This window comes from Crocodylus siamensis, chromosome 2 (genome assembly GCF_052110815.1).
Source record: "Crocodylus siamensis isolate JL-2025a chromosome 2, ASM5211081v1, whole genome shotgun sequence".
NCBI classification, from domain to species: domain Eukaryota; kingdom Metazoa; phylum Chordata; order Crocodylia; family Crocodylidae; genus Crocodylus; species Crocodylus siamensis.
The window spans coordinates 291,036,667-291,058,666 of record NC_143396.1 but is presented as its reverse complement, the minus strand read 5'-3'; the positions used below and the strand labels follow the sequence as shown (position 1 = coordinate 291,058,666).

General features: G+C 45.1%; 1 protein-coding gene and 1 pseudogene across 1 annotated transcript; one reads left to right on the top strand and one right to left on the bottom strand.

Moving 5' to 3' along the window:
• Positions 1-2,233: 2,233 nt before the first annotated feature.
• On the top strand, positions 2,234-21,872 carry RTRAF (RNA transcription, translation and transport factor). Its single transcript, XM_090034413.1, has 8 exons — positions 2,234-2,379; positions 8,186-8,310; positions 9,319-9,418; positions 11,069-11,155; positions 13,938-14,026; positions 17,475-17,543; positions 20,775-20,823; positions 21,539-21,872. Exons 1-8 carry the CDS (start codon positions 2,319-2,321, stop codon positions 21,691-21,693), a joined length of 735 nt encoding a protein of 244 aa, XP_089890539.1. The 5' UTR covers positions 2,234-2,318; the 3' UTR covers positions 21,694-21,872.
• Positions 12,032-12,152, bottom strand: LOC149872409 (U2 spliceosomal RNA; annotated as a pseudogene).
• Positions 21,873-22,000: the final 128 nt, after the last annotated feature.

Sequence of the window (22,000 nt, the reverse complement as noted above, 5' to 3'; positions counted from 1 at the left end):
CAAAGGCAGGTGCAAATGCACCAGTGCAATCTCCTTGGATCCACCCTGTTTATACTCTATCCCTGCTCCCCTTTCCCTAGCCATCTGGAGCAATATAACGTGATAACTTCAACTACTAGCTCATTCATTCAAATTAGGTTATTTTGCTCAATGTATTCATATTAGGTTATGTTACTTGTCAGTTGTTGTATCCTAGGCCAGACAGTAATAAAGCTGTTCTTAAGGAAATACATTCCACAATACTGCTTTGCACGTAGACGACATTCCAAACTGGTATACTGGGAGCATCTAGAAGCCCATGGGTTTCAATACTTTGGTTGACCAAGAAAGGTGTGGGTTCACTGCTAAAATATGCAGGGTAAGCTACTAACAGCAGACCTAGGGAAAGCTCAACAACTTTGTCTCAGCCTCCATGAAAAAAAAAAGTATTCCAGCCAGACAATTAACAAAAACTATATAGACAAAGAAATGGAAGGGCTCTTGAAGCCCTCGTCAATGATCTTTACAAGGCTGTGGGAGATCGGCATGGTTGCAGACAGGACAACTTGAAAAGGGTCGATATAGTGCACACCTTTGAGAAGGGCAAAAAGTGGGACCTGGAAAATTATAGGCTGGTCAGCCTGACTTCAGTACACGGGAAGTTACTGGAAAACATCTGTAAAAATGGAAAAAATCTGGAGGAAGAAAGACTAATAATCACTAACAGCCAGCATGGATAGCATGGATAAGTTAAGAACAAATCATGCCATGTCAAGTTGACTCCCTTCTTTGACGCAGTCACTAGCTGCGTGGATGAAGGGAATGAAGCAAACATAGTGTATGTGGACTTCAGTAAGGCTTTTGATAAAGGTCTCACATGACTTTCTCATAAGCAAGCTGGAGAAACGTTGACTGGATAATATTAATACAATGTTGGCAGATAATTGGTTCCATAACCACAAGCAAAGTGTCATTATAAATGGATCAAGGCTGGAACAACAGGAGGTTTTGAGTTGGGTTCTACAGACGTCCTTGATCTGTTGCTGTTTCACATTTATATTAATGATTCGGATGCCTGATAAGGGATCTTGCTGATCATGTTTGCAGGTGACATGAAGTTGGGAAGGACTGCAAACATCAAAGATACGAGTAGAATTCAGAAGGATCTTGATGGATTGTAAGGCTGGACTAGAGACTACAGGATAAATTCAAGGGTGTTGGTTGTAGTTGTGTTAGTCTAAGGACATAGGCAGACACGGTTCTTTGGGTGAATGTGCTATCCAATTTTTCCAACTATTTAGTTGGTCTAATAAGAGATATCACATCTACCCAAAGAAGGATAAGTTCGATGCAGACTAAAGCCTTCAGCTCAGCAGGTCTGTCTGGTACAAGGAAGCTGGATACCCCGTTGCTCCGGGGGTCATCTCCCTGGGGCAGAAATATCCCTGCAGTACATGAAGAGGAGTATTAGGGTCTGACGTGGGAGGTGATAGTGCCACCCTACCGCCCAGGCTGGGCAAGCCTCACCTAGAGTCCTGCCTGCAGTTCTGGGCTCCACATCTGAAGGATGCGGAGACAATAGAGAGGGCCCAGAAGCGAGCAATAAACATGTAAAGGACTTGGAAGGCAAGCCATATGAGGAGAGGTTTTAAATGCCAGGAAGGCAGATTCAGATGAGAGCTCAGGAGAAACTCCCTTCGTGTCAGAGCAGTCTTCTCTTCTCACATATTTAATTTCCCCCTCTGCACAACGTTAATGCGCCAGAGCCACGCAACGGCTTTATCACGGACGCTGGCCAGGTCCCCACCCCGGGGACGCAGGTGTCCGCGCACGTGAGGAGGTGCTCAGCAGTCCATGGCGCACCACTACACTCACACGTTGGACTGTCCTTTCAGCTGGCATTAAAGTGTCTAGCTGCAGAGTGAATCTGGTTTAGTTTAATCCATTAATTGCAGGGGAGCTCCTGGACCGAGTGGATAGGCTGCCGGTTTGCTGGACTTGGAGGTGCTTGGCCCGTCCGCGCCCAGGCGGTGCAGGGGACAGCCAAGGGGGAGACCCCCCCGCCACCTGACTGAGCGCTCTACCCCAACCCCCCCGTCCGTGTCCGCTCCCGGCCTTGTCAATAAAGTTTTTCGAGCCGCTCCCCGGAAGTCCCGCCCTCCCCCGCCCGCTGCATGCGCCCATTGGCGGCGACCGCTGCCGCTCTCCAGCGGCGTCCAATGGGCGGGAGGATCGCTCCTCGCCCCTCCCCTCCCCTCCTCGCACCGCCTCTTCCTCCCTCGCTGCTTGGCGTCGCCCGCGGCCCAGAGGCGGGTGAGGTGCGGTCGTTGCCCGGGGTCATGTTCCGCCGCAAGCTCACGGCGCTCGACTACCACAACCCGGCTGGCTTCAACTGCAGGGGTAAGCGCCAGGCCCGGCGGGGCTCGGCCGAAAACGGGCTGGGCCCCGCTGGCCGCAAACGTCACGTGTATCACGCGGTTGGCTGGTGGGGCGCGCAATAAATGTAGAGCAGGTGATTGATTGGTGGGTTGCGCACTAAAAGGAGGCTGGGCAAAGGTAGGATTGCATGATGGACTGGTGGGGCGCGCAATAAATGTAGACTGGGCAAAGGTGCAGTTGGGCAGGTGACTGATGGGTTGCTCAGTAAACGTAGGCTGGGCAAAGGTAGGATTGGGTGATTAAAAAGGATTCTTTAGCTATTTAAAAAAAACAACCAACCCTCTCTCCCCCTGACCAGCTACAACGCTAGTGCTTGGAGATGTGTGAGAGCCTTTGTTGCTGGTTTCTGCCCAGCTTCTGTTTGAACGTGTGGCAGAGCTGCAGTCCCGCTGGCTGCAGTCCCCTCCCTGGTCATTGCGCATGTCCTGGCTTTACTGAAAGGAAGGAGACGGGTGGGTTTTGCATTTGATCCCGGTTCCTTGCCAGAGCCAGGGCCACCCTGTGCATTGGTGGAGGCAGGGCGGATCTGTAATTAAAGAGTATATCATAACACACACATACATGATGGGTAACTCTCATAGACTTCATAGACCTTTGGGCTGGAAGGGACCTCGGGAGATCATCGAGTCCAGCCCCCCGCCCGAAGGGCAGGAAGTCAGCTGGGGTCATACGATCCCAGCAAGATAAGCATCCAAATTTCTCTTGAAGGCATTCAGTGTGGGTGCTTGAACCACTTCTGGCAGCAGGTTATTCCAGACCTTGGGGGCTCGGACAGTAAAGAAATTCTTCCTTATGTCCAGCCTGAAACGGTCTTGCAGGAGTTTGTGACCGTTCGACCTCGTCATCCCTTGGGGCGCTCTGGTGAACATACGTTCCCCCAGATCCTGGTGGTCACCCCTGATAAACTTATAGGTGGCCATCAGATCACCCCTGAGCCTGTGCTTTTCCAGGCTAAAGAGCCCCATGGCTCTCAGCCTGTCGGTGTAAGGTCTGTTTTCCTGACCTCTGATCATGCACGTGGCTCTCCTCTGGACTCTCTCAAGCTTGTCCACATCATTTTTGAATTGTGGGGCCTAAAACTGGACGCAGTACCCCAGATGCAGCCTCACCGAGGCCGAGTACAAGAGAGAATGATGTCCAGGGATTTGCTTGAGAAGCATCTATGGATGCACACCAGCGTTTGATTGTTTTAGTAGGCGCAGCATCGCATTGCAGGCCCATGTTCATCTTGTGGTCAGTGATGACCTCCAAGTCTCTTTCTTCCCTAGTGCTAGCCAGCGTAGCACTGCTGAGTCTATAAGGATGCTGCAGGTTTTTCCTCCCATGGTGTTTAACAATGCATTTTTCAGTGTTAAATACCATCAGGTTCTCATCACCCATCTGCTGAGCCTGTCCAGGTCAGCCTGGGTTGCCCTCCTGTCCTCAGGTGTGGATGCTTTGCCCCAGAGTTTGGTGTCATCGGTGAACTTGTCCAGTCCGCTCCTGACTCCAGTGTCCATATCATTAATGAAGATGTTGAACAATGTGGGTCCAAGGACAGAGCCTTGGTGGACCCCACTGGTCATGGGGCACCATGATGATCGACTTCCACCACCCTCTGGGTCCGACCACGGAGCCAATTTTCCAGCCAGCAGATCATGGTGGACCCAAGGCCAGTTTTGCCAAGAAGTGATCATGGGATACCAGATTTGAAGGCTTTTTTGAAGTCAAGATATATGACATCAATCACTTCTCCCTTGTCCAGGTGATAGGTCACCTGGTCATAAAAGGAAATGAGATTGGTCAAGCAAGACCTACCGGCAACAAACCCGTGCTGGCTGTCCCTCAGGATGTTGGCGTTGGCCAGTCCCTTAAGGATGGCCTTTTTAATAAACTTCTCTAAGATCTTCCCCAGGATAGAAGTCAGGCTGATGGGCCTGTAGTTAGCCGGATCCACTCTCCTCCCTTTCTTGAAGGTAGGCACCACATTGGCCTTCTTCCAGTCTTTGGGCACTACACCAGAGCACCAGGAGTCCTCGAAGATCCGTGCCAGGGACAGACGCTCGCCAGCTCCTTAAGTACCCTGGGGTGCAGATTGTCAGGGCCGGCTGACTTGAAGGTATCCAGCCTCTCAAGGTGTTCCTTCACGAGGTCAACTTTGATGGAGGGCAGGGGATCTCCCCTGCCTGGACCTCCCTGTCCCGTAGCGGGCATGGGTGTCCCATGGGACTGATGAAAGACCGATGCAAAGTACCCATTTAATAGGTTGGCTTTATCCTGGGGGTCAGTTGCCCCATCTGGTTTAGCAGGGGTCCACTGTTGCCCTTGCTTTTCCTCCGGCTCCCCACATATCTGAAAAAGGATTTTTTATTGTCCTTGATACTTGAAAATGGTTGGAGTTCAGTTGCAGCCTTGGCTTTCCTGGTTTGCTCCCTGCAGGACCGGACCAGTGCAGAATAATCCTCTTTGGAGGTGAATCCTGTCCTCCATCCTTTGTAGGCTTTTCTTTTTAGCCTCAGGAGGTCTGCTAGATCCCTGGAGAGCCAGGGGGGCTGCTGTGCCTTCTTGCTGCCTTTCCTCTGAGATGGAATAGACTTAGCTTGTGCCTTGAGGATCGCTTCCTTGAAGAGCAACCACTCTTCCTGGACTCCCCTCCCCCTGGGGTCATCGTCCCTTAGGGCCTGACTGATCAGCCTTCTGAGCTTGTCAGAGTTGGCTTTCCTGAAGTCAAGGACTTCCGTGTTGCTGACTGACTTGCCAGCTTTACGGCGGATGGTGAAGGTGATTAGCTTGTGGTCACTGTCATCCAGCTTCCCATCGATCACTAGGTCATCGATTAGGTCATCCCCAGTAGCCAGTACCAGGTTGAGCAGCGCTTTACGTCTCATTGGCCCGTAGACTTCTTGAGTCAGGTAGAGGCCATCCATGCACGATAGGAAGCTTTGCAACTGCTCAGATTTTGCTGATTGATCCTCCCACAAGATGTCCGGGTAATTGAAATCACCCATGACAACCAAGGTCCTAGAGCATGCGGCCTCAGCCAGCTCCCGGGCGAACTCCTGGTCAAGCTCTTGACTTTGGGTGGGAGGTCTGTAGTAGACTCCCACCGTTGTATCCCCTGTGCCATGTTCCCCACGGATTTTAACCCAGAGGGTCTCCAGTCGTCCACCCTGGTCACCAATCAGCTTGCAGGGACGCATAGCTTTCTGTGGTATACTCTGTGGTATTTGATTTTGTTGCCACTGTATTTTTTTGGGGGTGGCCTTTATGTTCAGCTTTAAACTCAAGCATGGGGTCTTGTCATGTTGTTATTGCCTCCTGTCTCACCATCCTCTATTATCTAATATTCTCATTTTTTCTGTTGTTGGAGTAAGATTTTGCATGTTGATTCCACTGCTTATAAAACTACAGGCAGTCCTCAGACTTACCACACAATTGGTTCCTGAAAACCAGGTCTTAAGTCAAAACATTGTAACTCGGAACGGATTGCCTCATAAGAAACGACGTTATAAATTGGGGATTGGTTCCTGAACCAAGGCCCGATACCCTATTTTCACTGAAAATACCCCAGAATTTTGTATTCGATTAATTATAGATGAGTAATATAGCTACGTTAATGAATTTATATGGTAAATAGCAAACATATTGATTTGGAAGGACTTCTTTGAGGTGACTTGGTTGGACTTTTTTGAAGGGTTCTAGGTTCTTGACTCTCAGGAGTCTTGGCTGCAGGTTTTTCTGGAGTATTGTCCACTTTCTTAAAGTGTCCAAGGAAGTTTGGACAGACGTTCTCCAGGGAGACGAGCGACACAGCGAACTTGTTCGCTGGCATGGCGTTGCATTGGATCAAGGATTGTAAAGTCGAAACTGATGTCATAAAGGTGAAACAGGGTGTCCATTTATAAACGTTGTAAGTGCAAAACGTTGTAACTCGAAACGTAAGTTGAGGACTGCCTGTATCTCTGCACACAGTTTTCCTGTAATAGGTGTTGATGATGCACTTTTGTTTTTCCTGGTGCTTTCATTATAACTAAGATGTGTAATGCTGCCCAAACACTTTTGAGCGTTGCAAGCATCGCTCTCCATCCTTTTGGAAAAGAATGTCTTTCAAGAATTGGAAATGTCCATGGTCTGACACGTAGGAGGAACTTGCTACACAATATAAGACCTGACCCAATGCCAAAATAACTCAGCTACTTGGAGGACGGAGTGATATTTTACCTGGTCTACTGCATCTAGAAATGAATGATGTACACTGCTGTTGAACAGGTGGAAAACAACTATTCCCAGTCCTTGTGGTCCATGAGATGAAATGCTACATTTGTGGGGCTTCTTGTCCATCTTGTTTACCCATTGCCTCAATGCCTTTATTTATTGATTTCACTGGGGGACCTTTTCACTCTGCTTCACATTAAATGAGAGACTGGAATCCTTGCTTTCTACATTAGTCCTCTAAGTGATCCCCAGAGTGTTTTGTTAATGATACAGGTATGGGAAGCATGGTGACTATGAGAAGAGCTTAGCCTAAAATCTGTGTCAGTTAATTTTCTAATATGTTTTCCAAACTTCTTGCTAACTTTTAATACTGAACACTGTAATATTTCTTAAAGATTGGTTAACATTTACACTGTTGTTCTGGCTTGGTTTCCCATCAGAATTTAATAAGTCCTCTGCTTCTAGCAGTGCCAAAGGACTTACTATCTTTACAACCACACTTCCCCCTGAATAGTGAAAGTATCAGGCTCTTGAGCTATTTTGTAAAAATATTTTATTTTTTCTACCTAAGTTGCACTGTAATTCTCATTGACACATTTATGTTGTACTGCGTAGCACTAGTGCGGGACTTGAGCAGCTCCCAGACTGAAAGACTGTTATGAAAAGTGAGGCGACACCAGCGTCAAGCCCTGCATTCTGCTGCAAACGCTGCTTTGGCAGATAGTCCAGTAATGGCCCCAGACATAAACTCTGTTATCCAAGACATGAAGTTTTGACTCATCTTATCCTGAGATACTAAATGGCTGGTTTGGACTTCAGCGTGTTAGGCCTGTTCATATGGGGTCCCGAACCTGTGATAAGGGAACAAAGGCTGCGTCCACAAGTGCATGGATGCTTGGTTCCCTGGGGACAACTAGCCGTGGTGCACCTTTAGCTTGTACTCGTCCCTGGGGAGCGCCTGCATCATGTACCCTCTGGCATGCAGCACAGTACTCCAAGTTGGTTAGGGGAGGCTGGGGCCAGCAATGGCTGGCCCCAGCAGCCTTACCCGGGGCCTCAGGGCCTCCCAGGGCTGCAGCAATGGCGATCCAGGCATGCAGCAGCCAGTGTGGCTCTGGCTGGCCAGGCTCCAGTTCTGAGCGGCGCACACTCCCCCCAAATGCTCTGCCCAGCCTTTTTTTTCCCCCATGGGTTTTCTTGCCCCTAGATATCCAGGAGTTCTCCCCCGCCCCCCATTCATGCAGCTCCTTTACGGCACGGAGAACAGCAGAGTGTGCAGTATGTGTGCTGCACAGCTGCTCTTACTTGGACACACAGCCGATAGGTCCTGTCACTTTGTTGCCTCGTACATGTAGATCGGAGGTGTTAAACCCATGTGGCTCCGTGGGCTGGATGAGTCATTTGGGGGCAGTCTGCTGGCCAGATGAGTGTGTTAACTGGCCCCTGTATGCAGCGGGGCAGAATTTTATTGACTAGCTCATGCCTTCATTGACTTTTGCCTCTCTATGCGAAAACGTAAGTTTGGTCCGCTTCTGGTTAGTATTCATTTTGCTATGTTCATTTTGGGCTATAGATGAAACGGAATTCAGAAACTTTATTGTCTGGCTTGAAGACCAGAAAATCAGGCACTACAAGATTGAAGACCGAGGAAATTTAAGAAACATACACAGTGATGAATGGCCCAAGTCCTTTGAAAAGGTAATTTCATACGGGGTAACAATAACGTAAGTTATAAAACCATGTGCTGTATCTGTAATTAGTGATAAACGATTGCTGTTTTAACTGAAAGTTAAAGCAAATACATGCAAGGAAAAAATTGTGAACCCTTGAATTGCTTGAAATTGAACTATTTTCTAGAAGCCAAAATGCAGAGATAATAGGATGGTGTGATTTAGTGTACTTCATTTTCTCTGTAATTGGCATATGGTCAGTTACTGAAAACCTTGATACTCCTCGCCCATTCCCTTCCTTGGTAAGGGGTTTCTGCCTTTCCAGAAGAAAACTGACCACCAGTCAGTTTCTGTGTGCATTAAATTCTTTGCATGTCAAGTATGGAAAAGAGCCCTTTGTTTTAACGCATGTACTGCGTATGAGCATTCTGACAGAAACGTTACGCCGTGCTTGTGCCACATCCATGTTTCTTTGTTTTGACGGTTCAGTCCTTTACTCTGGCTCTTTGATTGCAAACCTTTTAGCATGTGTTAATCTTACTTGCCACAGTGAAACTGTTTGCAGCCTTCATAGTCCTGGGGATCTGGGCAATGGCAATTAGTACGCTGTATGCATGAGTCAGTAATACTGGAGGTGGAGTTCTCTCTTTCATTTGCTCTTACTCATGCCATGCTAGGGATGGAGGCACTTTGGATGCTCTTAATTTTCTTCCATTATGTAATATCACTAAGAAAATATCTGTTTCTCACTGAGAGAGGAGCAGGTGTGCTTACTAAGATGATAGATATGAATGAGTTGTGCAGTGTAAAATACCTCACATGCATCACAGTAGAAATATGACCTGCTTTGCAGTGACAACTCTTATTGCTGACCTCGCGATACTAGGCTCTGTGGAGAAAGATATAGTTTGTCTGTCTGGAAAACTTATTTTGTCCAGGCTGTTGTACAATGTGAACTAGGTAGGTTTACTTCCAGCCAGTGATGGCGATAGATACACCATCCTTTGTTGTTGTTGTTGTTTTTACTCTTCTACAGTATTTGAAAGATGTGAACTGTCCTTTCAAGCTGGAAGAGCGGCAAGAAACTGTTGACTGGCTGCTTGGGTTAGCTGTCAGGCTTGAATATGGAGATAATGGTATGGTCAGCTTTGAAAAATCCTTTATAATAATAACAACAAAACTATTCAAAATGCCTTGCCTATGATCTTTGAAATATTTTTAAAATTAAGCGAGGATAAGAAGCATAGTTACTTGAACATGCAGTTTAATATTTTTGTTTTGCAGCTGTTTTCCTTTCCAGCCCAGTTTTTCTGCAGAAGAGGACCTGGGGGTTACAGTGGGAAATAAGCTGAAGTGTGCCTTTGTTGTCAAGCGGGCTAATGGCATCCTGGGCTGCATTGGTAGGAGTGCTGCCAGCGGGTGAAGGGCAGTGATTTTTCCCCTCTGTTCAGCACTGGGGAGGCCACATCTGGAGTCCTGTGTCCAGCTTTGGGCCCCCCACTACAGAAGGACAAATTGGAGAGTCCGGTGCCAGGCAACGAAAATGGTTGCGGGGGTTGGGGGACATGACTTGTGAGAAGAGTCTGAGGGAACTGGGCTTATTTAGTCTAGAGAAGAGAAGGTCGAGGAGGATTAAATAGCAGCCTTCAACTCCCTGAAAGGGGGTTCAAGGGAGGATGGAGCTGGACTGTTTTCAGTGGGGGCAGATGACAGAACAAGGAGCAGTCGGCTCAAGTTGCAGCAAGGTGAGTTGAGGTTAGATATTAGGAAAAACTGTCTCACTAGGAGGATAGTAAAACACTGGAACAGTTTACCCAGAAAGGTGGTAGAATCCCATCCTTGGGGGTTAAGACCCAGCTAGACAAAGCCTTGTTTGGGATGAGGTGGCTGGGGACAGTCCTGCTTTGAGCAGGGGGTTGGACTCCTGAGGTCCCCTCCATCCCTCATTTTCTGTGATTTTCTGGGTGATGCAGTAATGAACTGAGATTTGTTACTTAGCCTGTTTGCAGAGGAAGAACTAAAATAATAACCTCTTCTAGTGTTATTGTAGATAACCCCTTTTTAGATGCATATTTCCTCAACAACTAGCATGTCTCACACTTCTAACAAATGCGCTCATTTTTATAACCACAGGAAAATTAAGCTGCAGTATTTTAATTATGTTTTCTTAGATGAAGAGTGTCACATGAATGGGATCCATTTCACAGACACAGCACATTCTTGCATTTTTTACTGTCTGACATCCAGAACTTGTTTTTGGCTGAAATCTTTAACTTATGGTCTCACCTAATGTGATCGCTGAAAGGCTAGAGGGCCTTCAGTATCAATCCAGGATAGAAATCAAGTTGACAGCTTTATAAGCAGTTGTATATTGGTCATTCAAAAATCAGATGAATTGTTCCTTATTCTTAGAGCCTTCAGCATAGTTAAGTCTTCTCAGTCTTGAGTGTCCCAAGCAATGTGACTAAAGTTGGCATGTGTCTTAAATTCTGCCTCGGCTACCTGACAGTACATAGGTGATAATAAGAGGCCTCCTACCTGAGCAAGTTCTAGTAGACTGTAATTTATCTAGAGTTTCAGTAGTGCACAACAGTAACAGAGATCTTTAAACTTCTTAGCCAGGTACAGAAAATGTACTTTCCTTAGTTGCAGCTAGCAGTGTTCAGCAGTCCTTTTTTATGCTCTAGCACTCTTATTGTAAACCAGTTAGTCAACTCACTGTTTTAACTAATCCATTTACTGACTTCCTTACATTCATGAAACAAAGCTGGTTTTTATTTTAACAGCTGAGAAGTACAAGGACTCCACACCTGATGGTGCCAAAAATACTGATAATACGGGGAAAAGTGCAGAGCCACTGATAAACTTGGATGGTAAGTGTACAGTGTTTTTTTAAATTGTGTTGACCTAAATATGTTGTGCTGTATCTTGCATGTTGTGCTTCTCCTTACCTTTTTAAAGGGATTATTTTCTCATTATTTAATGTTTTAGGGTTTCTAGCAGCTTTAAATCATGTTAGAACCACATTTTGGAAGCTGTGATACTCTATTGCAATGTCAGCAATAATATCCTGGGGGATTTTATACTTACACTTGATGTGCATCTTTGAGGTAGTGTTTTGAGAACTTCTTATTTTCCAGCCTCTGCTTTCCTCTTTGATCTTTCTCTTTTATACCGGATGACATAGGAATGGTAGTATATTGTTCCAGAATAACTGCTCCTTACTCCAATCCTTTTGACTTTCATTGACAAATAACTTGGGGAGGGTGGGAGAATTCTTCCTACTGTAGGGCAGGGAACTTAAAGACTTGAACTGTATGGAGACAAACAGAAGGGGTTGAGGAAGGGTTATAGCTCTTTTTTTTTTTTTTAATAGCTTTTTATGGAGGACATGGTGAGGTCAGAGATCACATGAGGTGGGGTGGGAAGGAGCATTACTACATATACTGCAGGTGATTTTAACTGTGACATTGGGGCCAGCAGCTAGTGCTCGTTTTGTTCCTGTAGTAGTAAAGCAGCTTATCTTTTAGGGCAGTGGGAGCCAACCTTTGTTGCAGATTTGCCAAAAAACTTGCAGGCCCCTGGCTCTGCATTGCTCAGGACACACACCCACCCCAGGATGTATGGCACGCCCCTCCCACCCAGTATGGGCAGCACCCCTCTTCGCTGTGCTGTGCCACACCACATCCTTTGGGCCACTTCCTGCATGCTGTTCTCTGGCTGTACCATTTTTTGTTTTGTTTTGTTTTGTTTTTTGCACCGCTCCTGGAAGCACTGCAATACCAGGCCGACGCATGGAGGGGACGGAGCAAGCTCCAGTTCCAGCTCCCAACACCAAAAATCTGCTCAATCTCTGGCTGTACCAGCACTGTTGCACCATACAGGGGCCTTGGAGTACTCTGCCTGTGAAGTTTCTTAGCTCTGGGCCATACCTCTCTATCTGCCCCTGCCCCTGGGCAGAAGCAGGCAGAGAGAGCAGGACTCCTGTGACAGCAGCTGGAGAGTGACAGGATACAGGGAGTGGAGCCCAGACCAGGAGCTACAGTTTAACCCTTCATGGGTCAGGTGTTGCCTGCGGGGGATTGCCAATTAGACAGCCCTGCTCTAGAGTTTCCACAGCTATCAAAAAAGCAGCATCTCCCATCATCAGTCTTCTTTCTTCTTAATCTAGATCTGCAGCCATTGCTACTCCTCCCATCCACCTGATCCAGTGCAATAAATCCTTTCAGTCCATTAAAGAAGAGGGTGCTGGGCCCTTTTTCGTTACTGTCTTTATTGCATTTTTTACTACTGAAATGCAACTATTGCATGCTAGATGTTTTTGATAAATAGCAGCAGCAATGGACACCAACTAAAATCGGCATTTATTTTAGCAAAGTGACCGCTATGTAACTCCCTAGTTCCACTCCCATAAAAAAAAAAAAACTCCAGAAAAAAATAAGATTTGATTTAGATATCAATCAAGTACAGTTAGGAAGTGCTGGGGAGACCTGTCTACAAAGCACAACGCTCTAAAGGTGTTTACAGAAGTGCTGTAAACATCTGGGCACGTTTTACAGTGCTGTAATTTAGAGCACTTTTTATATCACTATAGGGTGCATCCCCACAAGCGTGCATGTGCGGTTTGTGGCATTGCAAACTGCATGCGTTTGCTGTGCTGCTGATTTGCAGCACTGTGGTTTGTCTCTCTTAACACTGGGAGATCCCAGTGTAAAAAAACAAACAAAAAAAAAAGCGGTGTGGTGCACGTGACAGCAGTGTGCACAGCCAGAAAGGGAGCCTTGCTGGCCAGAGCCATGCTCTGGCTGCTGGCCAGGCTCCAAGCTCCTGGATTGCCACTGCTGCTGCCCCAGAAGGCCATTAGGATCCCAGATAAGGCTGCTTCTGCTGTTTGTCCTGGGGGCAATGTATGTGCGCACTCGTGGGGATGTGCCCATAAAGTTACAGCGCTATTAAACATGACAGAAGTGCTGTGGTTGGTTGGGGGTGGGGTGGAACTAAGGTTCCCTGCACTTCCCAGGCTAGGAGGCGGGAGGCGCTCTGCAGCCTCCTGGGGCTTCTCCACTGGTCAGAAAAAAGACTAGTGTACAGAAGTTATTTATAGTGCTGTAGGTTGCTAAAGTGATGTAAAATACAGTGTTTCAAATTTAATACCTGGTTTAACAAGGTTTAATTTAAAGTGCTATACCCATTTTTAAAGTGATCTAAAGCTGTGCACTTCTGTTAAGTAAGGGCAGTGAAGTACTTTAAATAGCAAAAAAGCAACTTCTTTACACGCTGTAATGCACTGCATTTCTAAAGACTCATTCTGGCTTCATTTTTTAGGACTTCCTCAGATTTAGCATGCAGTTTGGGTTGAAAGCAGTGTGTGTGTGCATGTGTGTTAATGTCCTTGTTACATAATCATTTTTCAGACTATGAATGCATTAAAACTTCTTGGACGTTCTTAAAATGCAGAGCTAAGCCATAAACCATCACTGACAGTGATCAGTTAACTGCCCAAGGTAGTTCTTTTGGCTTTAATGGTACTACTTGCACAGCCAACTCTGAACCAACCCCTTAATCAAATTTGTCATTAATCTGACCCATGCATAGAATGGAACACAACCAGTATTTTGAAACCAAGTGCAATGACCGTGTGGTTCGCTCTTGCAGTGAATAATCCTGACTTCAAGGCTGGTGTGATGGCTTTGGCTAATCTTCTTCAGATCCAGCGGCATGATGACTATTTGGTGATGCTTAAGGTGAGCTTCGTGACTTTAACTCTGTGTATTTTGGAAATCTGGGAAGTATCTGCAGAATAATTTGGTATGGGAAATCAGTAGTTTGTTCTTGGGTACAAATGAAATGAATTAGGTTTAAACTTTTGGTGCTCCTGTTTGGCTTAAAAAGAAAATGTTGATCTTTGAAATTGTGTGTGTGGACATTTATGTTTAAAGAATTATCCTACTATTTACCTTTTTTTTAATTTGGTCCCTGAGAATTAATACATGAAGTGTGTCTTCCTACTGAGAATTCTGCTTATTTGTATTTCATGCCTTTTATCCCAGGGTTTCTAAATGCTTTAAAAACACTAATGAATTTAAGCCTCACCACAGTTGTGAAATAGATATTTGGTTTTAGAAGTTGAGAGAAACTTAGGGCAAACAACTTCTGGTTTTAGTTAAAGGTGCAGGGCTTTATTGCAAGTCAGTGGCTCCGCGGCAGCTGCTTGTTTGTGCTGCAGTAAGTAGAAGCTGAACCATGGTAACTTGCCTCTCTTTCATTGAGAGCTAAGATGTTGATTTAACTTAATTCCAGAGCAGGAGCGTGCATGCAGGCAGCTGTGGCTGCTGTGATGGAGCAGCTGATGTGTGATAAACCTCCTGTACCTGTTTCCCTCCTACCCAACACACACTTCATCTATATGGAAGATAGATATGATATGAACAATGTGATGGGCCTGGGAACCTATGACACAAGCAAGAGTAGACTCTAGTCCTTCTGATTTCCAGCCCTGTGCATGTCCATGTACACACACAGCTGTCCTTTCTCTTTGCCAAAAGCCACATATGACCCAACTCACTTTTGAAATTGTGTTCCTTCTCCAGGTGCTTCATTGGAGAGGACATAAACTGATAGAAGTCTGTAGTCAGTTCTGTGATCAAAGCTATAATCAATCACTGTAATGGATTGCAGGTAGCTAACCAAGACCTTAGTCTTGATCAAAAAAAAAAATCTTATGTAATAGTAAAATATACTAGGTATTCAGAAACAAAAGGATGAGGACCCCACCCTGCAGAGGTTACAGTCTACTCTGAAATATTTGGGGCAGTATTGTGGGTAGCAAAGTTAATGGTGTTTCCATATAAATGCATGGAAACTTGTGATAGTCATATTAAAATAGAATTTTTACACTTCTCTTACCTGGATTGCTAAAAGCTAATGAAGCTATGTTGTTTGCATTTTCTGTGTAAATGCATTTTAATTTTTACTGTAAGGGAAAAAGGACCAAGTAGAGCCAGAAACATGGGGGAGGAAGGCAAAATGGGCAAAAAGGAACATAGTGTACAGGCTGGGAAAGGTCTCTTGCTTTTCACTGTGCTGCAACTAAATTACCATGTTGCAAGCCTAGTTGCATAAACAGTAGCTTTTTCCCATGGCTCATGTTGGTAAAATATGTCAATGAAACTACTTTTTTTATACGCAGTAGGGCAGTATCTACTGCAAATGAAAAATGTAATAATCCATATTCATTCTTGCATCTGTAGCAGAGTTACCTATAGAAAAGGCTAATGAAATACAAATATGCTAGTTAAAATTTACCTTTCCTAAGTAGCTTGAACTTCTCTTTGCCCAAACAAAATCTTGAAGTTGATCAAAGAGAACACTCTTCTCAGGGCACAGTGCTGAATGAAAATCTTAAATCTGTTTGTAACTTTGACTTTCATGCCAGATTTAAGATGCGTTAGCCAGATTCATATTTTTAATCAGAATCTTCCTCAAAACTAATTCCTTTTGGTTGAGAGAGTCAATTCACAGAATTCTGTGTTGCACATCAACCTTAAATCATGCACCAAACAGGAGAAATAAACAATGAGGTGGTGCATGTAGTAGTGCTTTTGTCCTACTTGGATAACTGAGGAGAGAAACAGTGCGAGAAGCAGCTGTAATAAGCTCAAAGCCTGCCCCATGGTCTAATTCTGGTGCTCTGATATGCCTTATGTATAGCTGTACATTCAGCCTGAAATGGTCATGGAATATTGAATCGTACCATGTGTGGGAGCTACTAAACTAGCCAGAAGGGCAGCAGGATTATGGGTAATTAGGGGTGCACCAATATAGATTTTTTGGGCTGATATCAATGGCTGATTGATAACAAGCCTTATTAGCTGATACTAATTTGATTGCCAATACGCAGCCTGGCAGCTTGGAGAGCAGCTTCCAGCTAGTACGTCTGGAGGCAGGGGGCGCAGGGCAGATAGTGCTGAGAGCAAGGGTAGGTGCTGCCCAGCTGCAGCGGGGCACAGGATGGAGCCACAAGCAGTAGTGCTGGGAGCAGGAGCAGCACTGGGAGGGGTTGTTGGGGGGCTACAGCACATTATTTTGGGGTGGACGTAGCCTACCCTGTAGCCCCCTTCCAAGCGCTGCTGCCATCTGCCCCTCCCCCCCCAGCCCCCTGCCGGGAAGAGCCTGGTGCCAGCCCCAGCCTGCAGCAGGCAGACCATCTTTGCCACACGCACAGATCTGGGGAACAAATGCCCCCCCAGGCCTCCCCTGGGGGTGCATGCAATGGCAGAAGCCACACCCCTCTTCCCCCCCAAACCCCGGTCCTGGCTGGGCAGCGTCTGCCCCAGCCCCACTCCCTCACTGCAAGGGCTGTGATCTCCCCCCACTTCCTCCCCAACAGACTTACCAGCTGGACACTCTCCAAGCTGTTGGGCTGGCCGTGTGCATGCTGTGGCCACATACATGCACGCGGCATTTATTGGCGACATCATTGGCCACATCAGCCAAAAAAAGCCAATCACCAGTAATGTCAATTTTCCTTTTATCGGTACTGATACAATATGGACTGATGTATTGGTTCACCTCTATGGATAATCCCTTATCAAGACTCATTTGGGGGGCACATTCATGTTTTTAAGGTAAATCCCTTGGGTTTTCCTGAACAACTATACTTACTCTAGATTCTGTGCTGATGGAAATTGTTTAGCCTCTGGCACAGGACTCCCAGCAGCAGAAATTCTGTTTGTGGAGAGGCTGCAGAATATTATCACTGCCAGTGCAGCTTTAAAAATTGACCCCACTAATTTGGGATTGTGAGTGAGCAAATTTGCTGAATCTGCTATATTGTGTGCTGGCAGAGCTTCTGTAGGGTGCCTGGTGGATGATAAATCTGCCCGTGACTGTCACAGTGCAAACAAATGTGTGCAGCTGATAACTTGGCTACCTAGGCATAGGATCCTTTCCCAGCACTATAGGACAAGAGTCTGGCTCATAATTTTAAAAAATCCATTTCCATGACAATGGCAAAGTTTTAAATAGGGCAGTTACACTGGGGCCTTTAATGACATTCCCAGAAATATGGACAAAAGACAGAGACTTGAGGGTGTAATCTCAGTTTCCTTGAGTACAAGTGCTGGGCAAAGATGCATCAACACAGAATTGAGTTACTTTGTTCTTTGGAACTAATTTTTTTTTTTTTAAAAGGCAATTCGTATTTTGGTTCAGGAGCGCCTGACTCAGGATGCTGTAGCAAAGGCCAATCAGTCTAAGGAGGTATGTATATACAGTGCATGGGTTCATCATGTAACGAGGCTAGTCTCAAAATGGGAATCTCAGAACGGATGCTTGTAGTTGGAATCCAGGTGCACAACATTAAAACAACAGGTGAAAAAGGACTTACCCATGTGATAGAGCCTTTGTGATTCTGAAAGATCCAAAGAAAAGTCACAGGTGCTAAGTAAGTGCAAGACTTCCTTTATGACACACATCTAAGTATATTTGTACATGATAATTGTTCAATTGTTTCTTAATGCAGTATCATCATAAGTCCCTAACATCATAGTAATATGTCATAGATCAGGGTATCAAACATGCAGTCTGCCTGCCCATGCTGCCCCATTGATCCACAGGCTACCCCACGCTGCCTGGACTGTGGTGCTTGCTGGGGCCACGTGCAGGATCAGGCACGGGGTGGGGGTTCGTGGGCCTGATCTGGCCCATGGACTAGCCCTGTGCCAGTCATTGGGGCCACAGGGCCAGGTGAGTTTGACACTCCTGGAATAGATTTTCAATAATATTTTCCTGAATACAAAAGTCCTAGGTTAATTTTTCTTCTAGGTAGCATTGTTTGCTGAATAAGCAAAGAGAGATCCAAGTTCTAGGTACTAAAATATTTCCAACTTCTCAGCTGGCTTTTATGGGGAAAGGAGGATTGGAATCTAGGTGTGGGTTCCCGTCATCTGAAAAAGTACCAAAATAACTTTATAATTTCACAGTTAAGCCTCAGAAGTAAATGAGAAATATCTAAGATAAGAAATATGGCTAGAAAGCCATTCTATGAGAGTTAGTGATGAATCCGTAGGACCATTTAGCACATTTTTGAGGGGAGTATTCACAGGGAACAACTGAGGGATATCAAATAATCATTTACTAAACATCCCAGCTCTTGAAACTTTTGCTCCATCACTGATGAGGGCAACTTGTACGTCTTTAGGATGAAACACTTTCTGGAACTGTCCCTCTAGAACAGAGACCTTTAGCCAGGCCCCTTCATCTCTTTTGACACCTACATCACAGCAGCATCTTCTGTATGTGATAATGTGGTATAAGAAAGCATCTCTTTTGATGGTCTGTAATCGGCAGTTACAAATGCAATGCCTCTTGGGGTACAACTTGTACTGATTTACAAAGCAGTGGTACAATAAACTAGGGCATTCTATTTTTATATGGGCCTTTTGAATAGCATTTGAAAACTGTTCAAAGAACAGGAAAACGTGGAAACAGCTGAGGCTGCTCCATCAGTGTTGGGTATAGAAGCTTAAATGGGTAAAAATTAACCCCCAGGGAAGCATGTTGATATTCCGTATCTGGGTGCAGCACTGGAGTTGCAAAGTTAAAAGTTGGAGGGTTTTTTGTGGGGGATAGGTTTCCCTGCCCCCTTTCTCTGTAAAAGGATACAGGCAGTTCTTTGTTTGGGAGAGGCAGGGCTTTTTTTTTTTTTCTTTCTTTTTAGTGAGCTGGGGTTATTTGTTAATATTTTATGGCTCCCAAAAGTATGTCTGGCTCTTGGCAGGAGCTGTGGAACAAGATTGTCGGTACAGCCTAAATTGTAGAAGTGATGAAGATAAAGGGAGACAGCGTGTGAATGTTTCATAACATCATTTTACATGCCTTAACTGAGTGTCTGCACCTTGGTGGCTCTGCAAACAAATTAGGAAAACTAGGTCAGCAGAATAAATGGATTATGTACCGAACTGCTGGATCTCCTGTGGCACAGATACTAGGGGGAAAAGAGCAAAGATGGTAATCAACATGATGCATCATATAAATCAAGAGTGGCCAGCCTATGGCATGCGTGCCACAAGTGGCACTGGCAACCAGTGTGGTACATGGCAGGTTGGGAAAAGGACAGGCAGCACAGTGGTAGATAGGAGTAGAAAGCAGAGCAGCAGATATGGCAGGGACCCTAGGGAACTAAGCAGAGTAGCAGATTGGGCAGCGAGTTGGTGAGTGTGGGGCTGATCTATGACATGCCTGCCCAAAACAGTTGGTCCCACTGATAGAAATGATCACATCATCTGTGGGGCTGAATAACTGAACTGAGAGGCTAGCGAAGATGAAGTTTTCCTATCAAAGTCAGATTCAGATTTCGCCTACATTGGTAAAGACCAGAGTCTGCTATCTGAAGGGTCAGGTAGCCCCACTAAAAGCAGTGGATGGTCTTTGATCTGTACCTTGTGGACAAGACGACATGCGGGTAGTCACAACGGACGTGCTCAGCAGCTTAGACATAACGATGAAAGGCAGATTGAGCAAAGAAGCTAAGAAATGAAACTCTTAGCAAGGGGGCCTCCAACTGAAGGCTGGGCACGTGTGGGGTCGTGCAGGGAGACTTGGCTGCTCTGCCTGTGTCTGATCAAGTCTGAGGAGGGGGAAAGAAAAACAGAGAGAACTTCATTTTCTCGGGAAGCCGCATTTTTTTTTTTTATGGTTTTTTGTTTGTTTTCACTGCTATTAAATTCGCTTGAAATTACATATTCAAATAAACTGACACTAACTAGGTCAGTATGTATTCAGAGTCTAGACTAGGATTCTGATTGTATCAACTGGAAAAACTTTCAGCAATGACTTTTTAGAATATATGAGTGTTTCCTGTGGTATGTTTATGGGAAAGCAAACTCCTCTACAAATATACCACGTTGTGCTGAGAGTTCTCAATCCGTATACAACACTTACGGGATTTGATCATCAGACTCATTCTTAAAGTCTTTACAGGAAGTGTTTATATTCATCCATTGAGTTTGCAGTATTGTGGTGTTTGGTCATTGGGTTAAGTTTTCATCCCTTTACAAGTCCTCTTGGTGCTGCCCCAGTGACACACAGAGAATTTAAAGTTGCCCAACAATGGCATTCAATTCTGCCAGCACAGGACTGTCAGCTGGTGTAGCCATCCCTTCAAGGCTTTCGTGGTGTAGTGGAAGTAGCAGGGGTGGGACAAAATACCGCACGTTTCCCTGGTCACGTGCACTGGAGTGGCTCATGAGACCCTTTATTTGCAGGTATGGGTTGGAGTAGCTTTGAGGCCATCTGATTGCTACCAGAGACCATTTCAGAAACACATAAGTAGAACTAGAAATGCCATGCATATTTTTACTATCATATTTTTTAGACTTTGCTGCGCTCCATATTGGGTGGGATTTTGAGTTCTTCAGCCCTGGCATCCTTTCCTCCAAAGTTACTTCAAAAAGCATAGAAGTAATATGAGTTTGTTTGTCTTTTCCCAAGGGTTTGCCTGTTGCTTTGGAAAAACACATTCTTGGTTTTGACACAGGAGGTAAGAGCTGCTTTTAACTCTTATTTTAAACAATGGAGCCACCTTGGACTAAAATAGTCATTTCATCTGACCCAATGTGGACAGTTTTTAGAAGAAAAAATGTTGCTTCCAGAAGCTGGCAGGGGAAGGAAATGATTACATTTGGCTTTTTGCTTACAAGAGCTTGTTTACAAAAATTCTGCTGAGCGTGAGAGGGAAAAGTCTGGCAATGGAGGAAATTATCATCCTGGGATACAATTGACAAAGATGTGCAGAGAATATCTCATGCTTTAACGGTGGGACCAATGTTTAGCTGCTGTTCGTTTTGGTTTTCTGTTAAATCAGGATTAGTTAGTATGCACCACAGACTGGTGCGAGCTGATGGGTTGCTCTGAGTGACAGATGTCTGGAATCTAGTCCAGCCTGAGTGCTGGCATAGATGCATCTTCTTTTTATAGCTAAACCACCACTTGAAATGAATGGAGTCCATGCTTGTGTCTGCTCAGCCTTGGCCAGATTCAGAAGCAGAATATCACAAAAGTGCTATAAAGCCACATTAGGTCTTGCACAGAACATGCCTTGACCAGGCCAGATAATCAGGCCCACTGTTCCTAAAGAATTTAGGGCAAGCATAGAAAACTGTGGCTTGCTAATTGACTGAATCGCATCCAAAGGTTTTGAAGTAGAAAATAGTTGTTCTGTGTTAATACCATTTCTCTTTGTGCAAATCGATCAGATGCTGTCATTAATGAAGCTGCCCAGATTCTTCGATTGCTGCATATAGAAGAACTCCGAGAGCTGCAGACAAAAATTAATGAAGCCATAGTAGCAGTTCAGGCAATTATTGCTGATCCGAAGACAGACCACAGACTGGGGAAAGTTGGAAGATGAACAAAATTAAGACTTTTAAGTCTCTTGCATACCTAGTACAATTAGGAGTTATGTACACCTCTGGCATGCATTTTGAAATGGATATTGTTTTGAAAGAAACCCAGGAAGAAAGTGAAGTCTTACTATTCTAGTGAATTACCTTTTTCTTTAAATAAATGAAGTGGGGGAAACAGCTAAAAGTTGTTCTGTTTAGCTATAAGTTAAGAAGTATAATAGTTAGTTTTCCTCTTTGTCCTTGGCCTTGTGTCTTAAAAGGAAGTTTGTTATAAGGATTTTTAGATTCTTTTGTGGATGTATTCCTGCATTG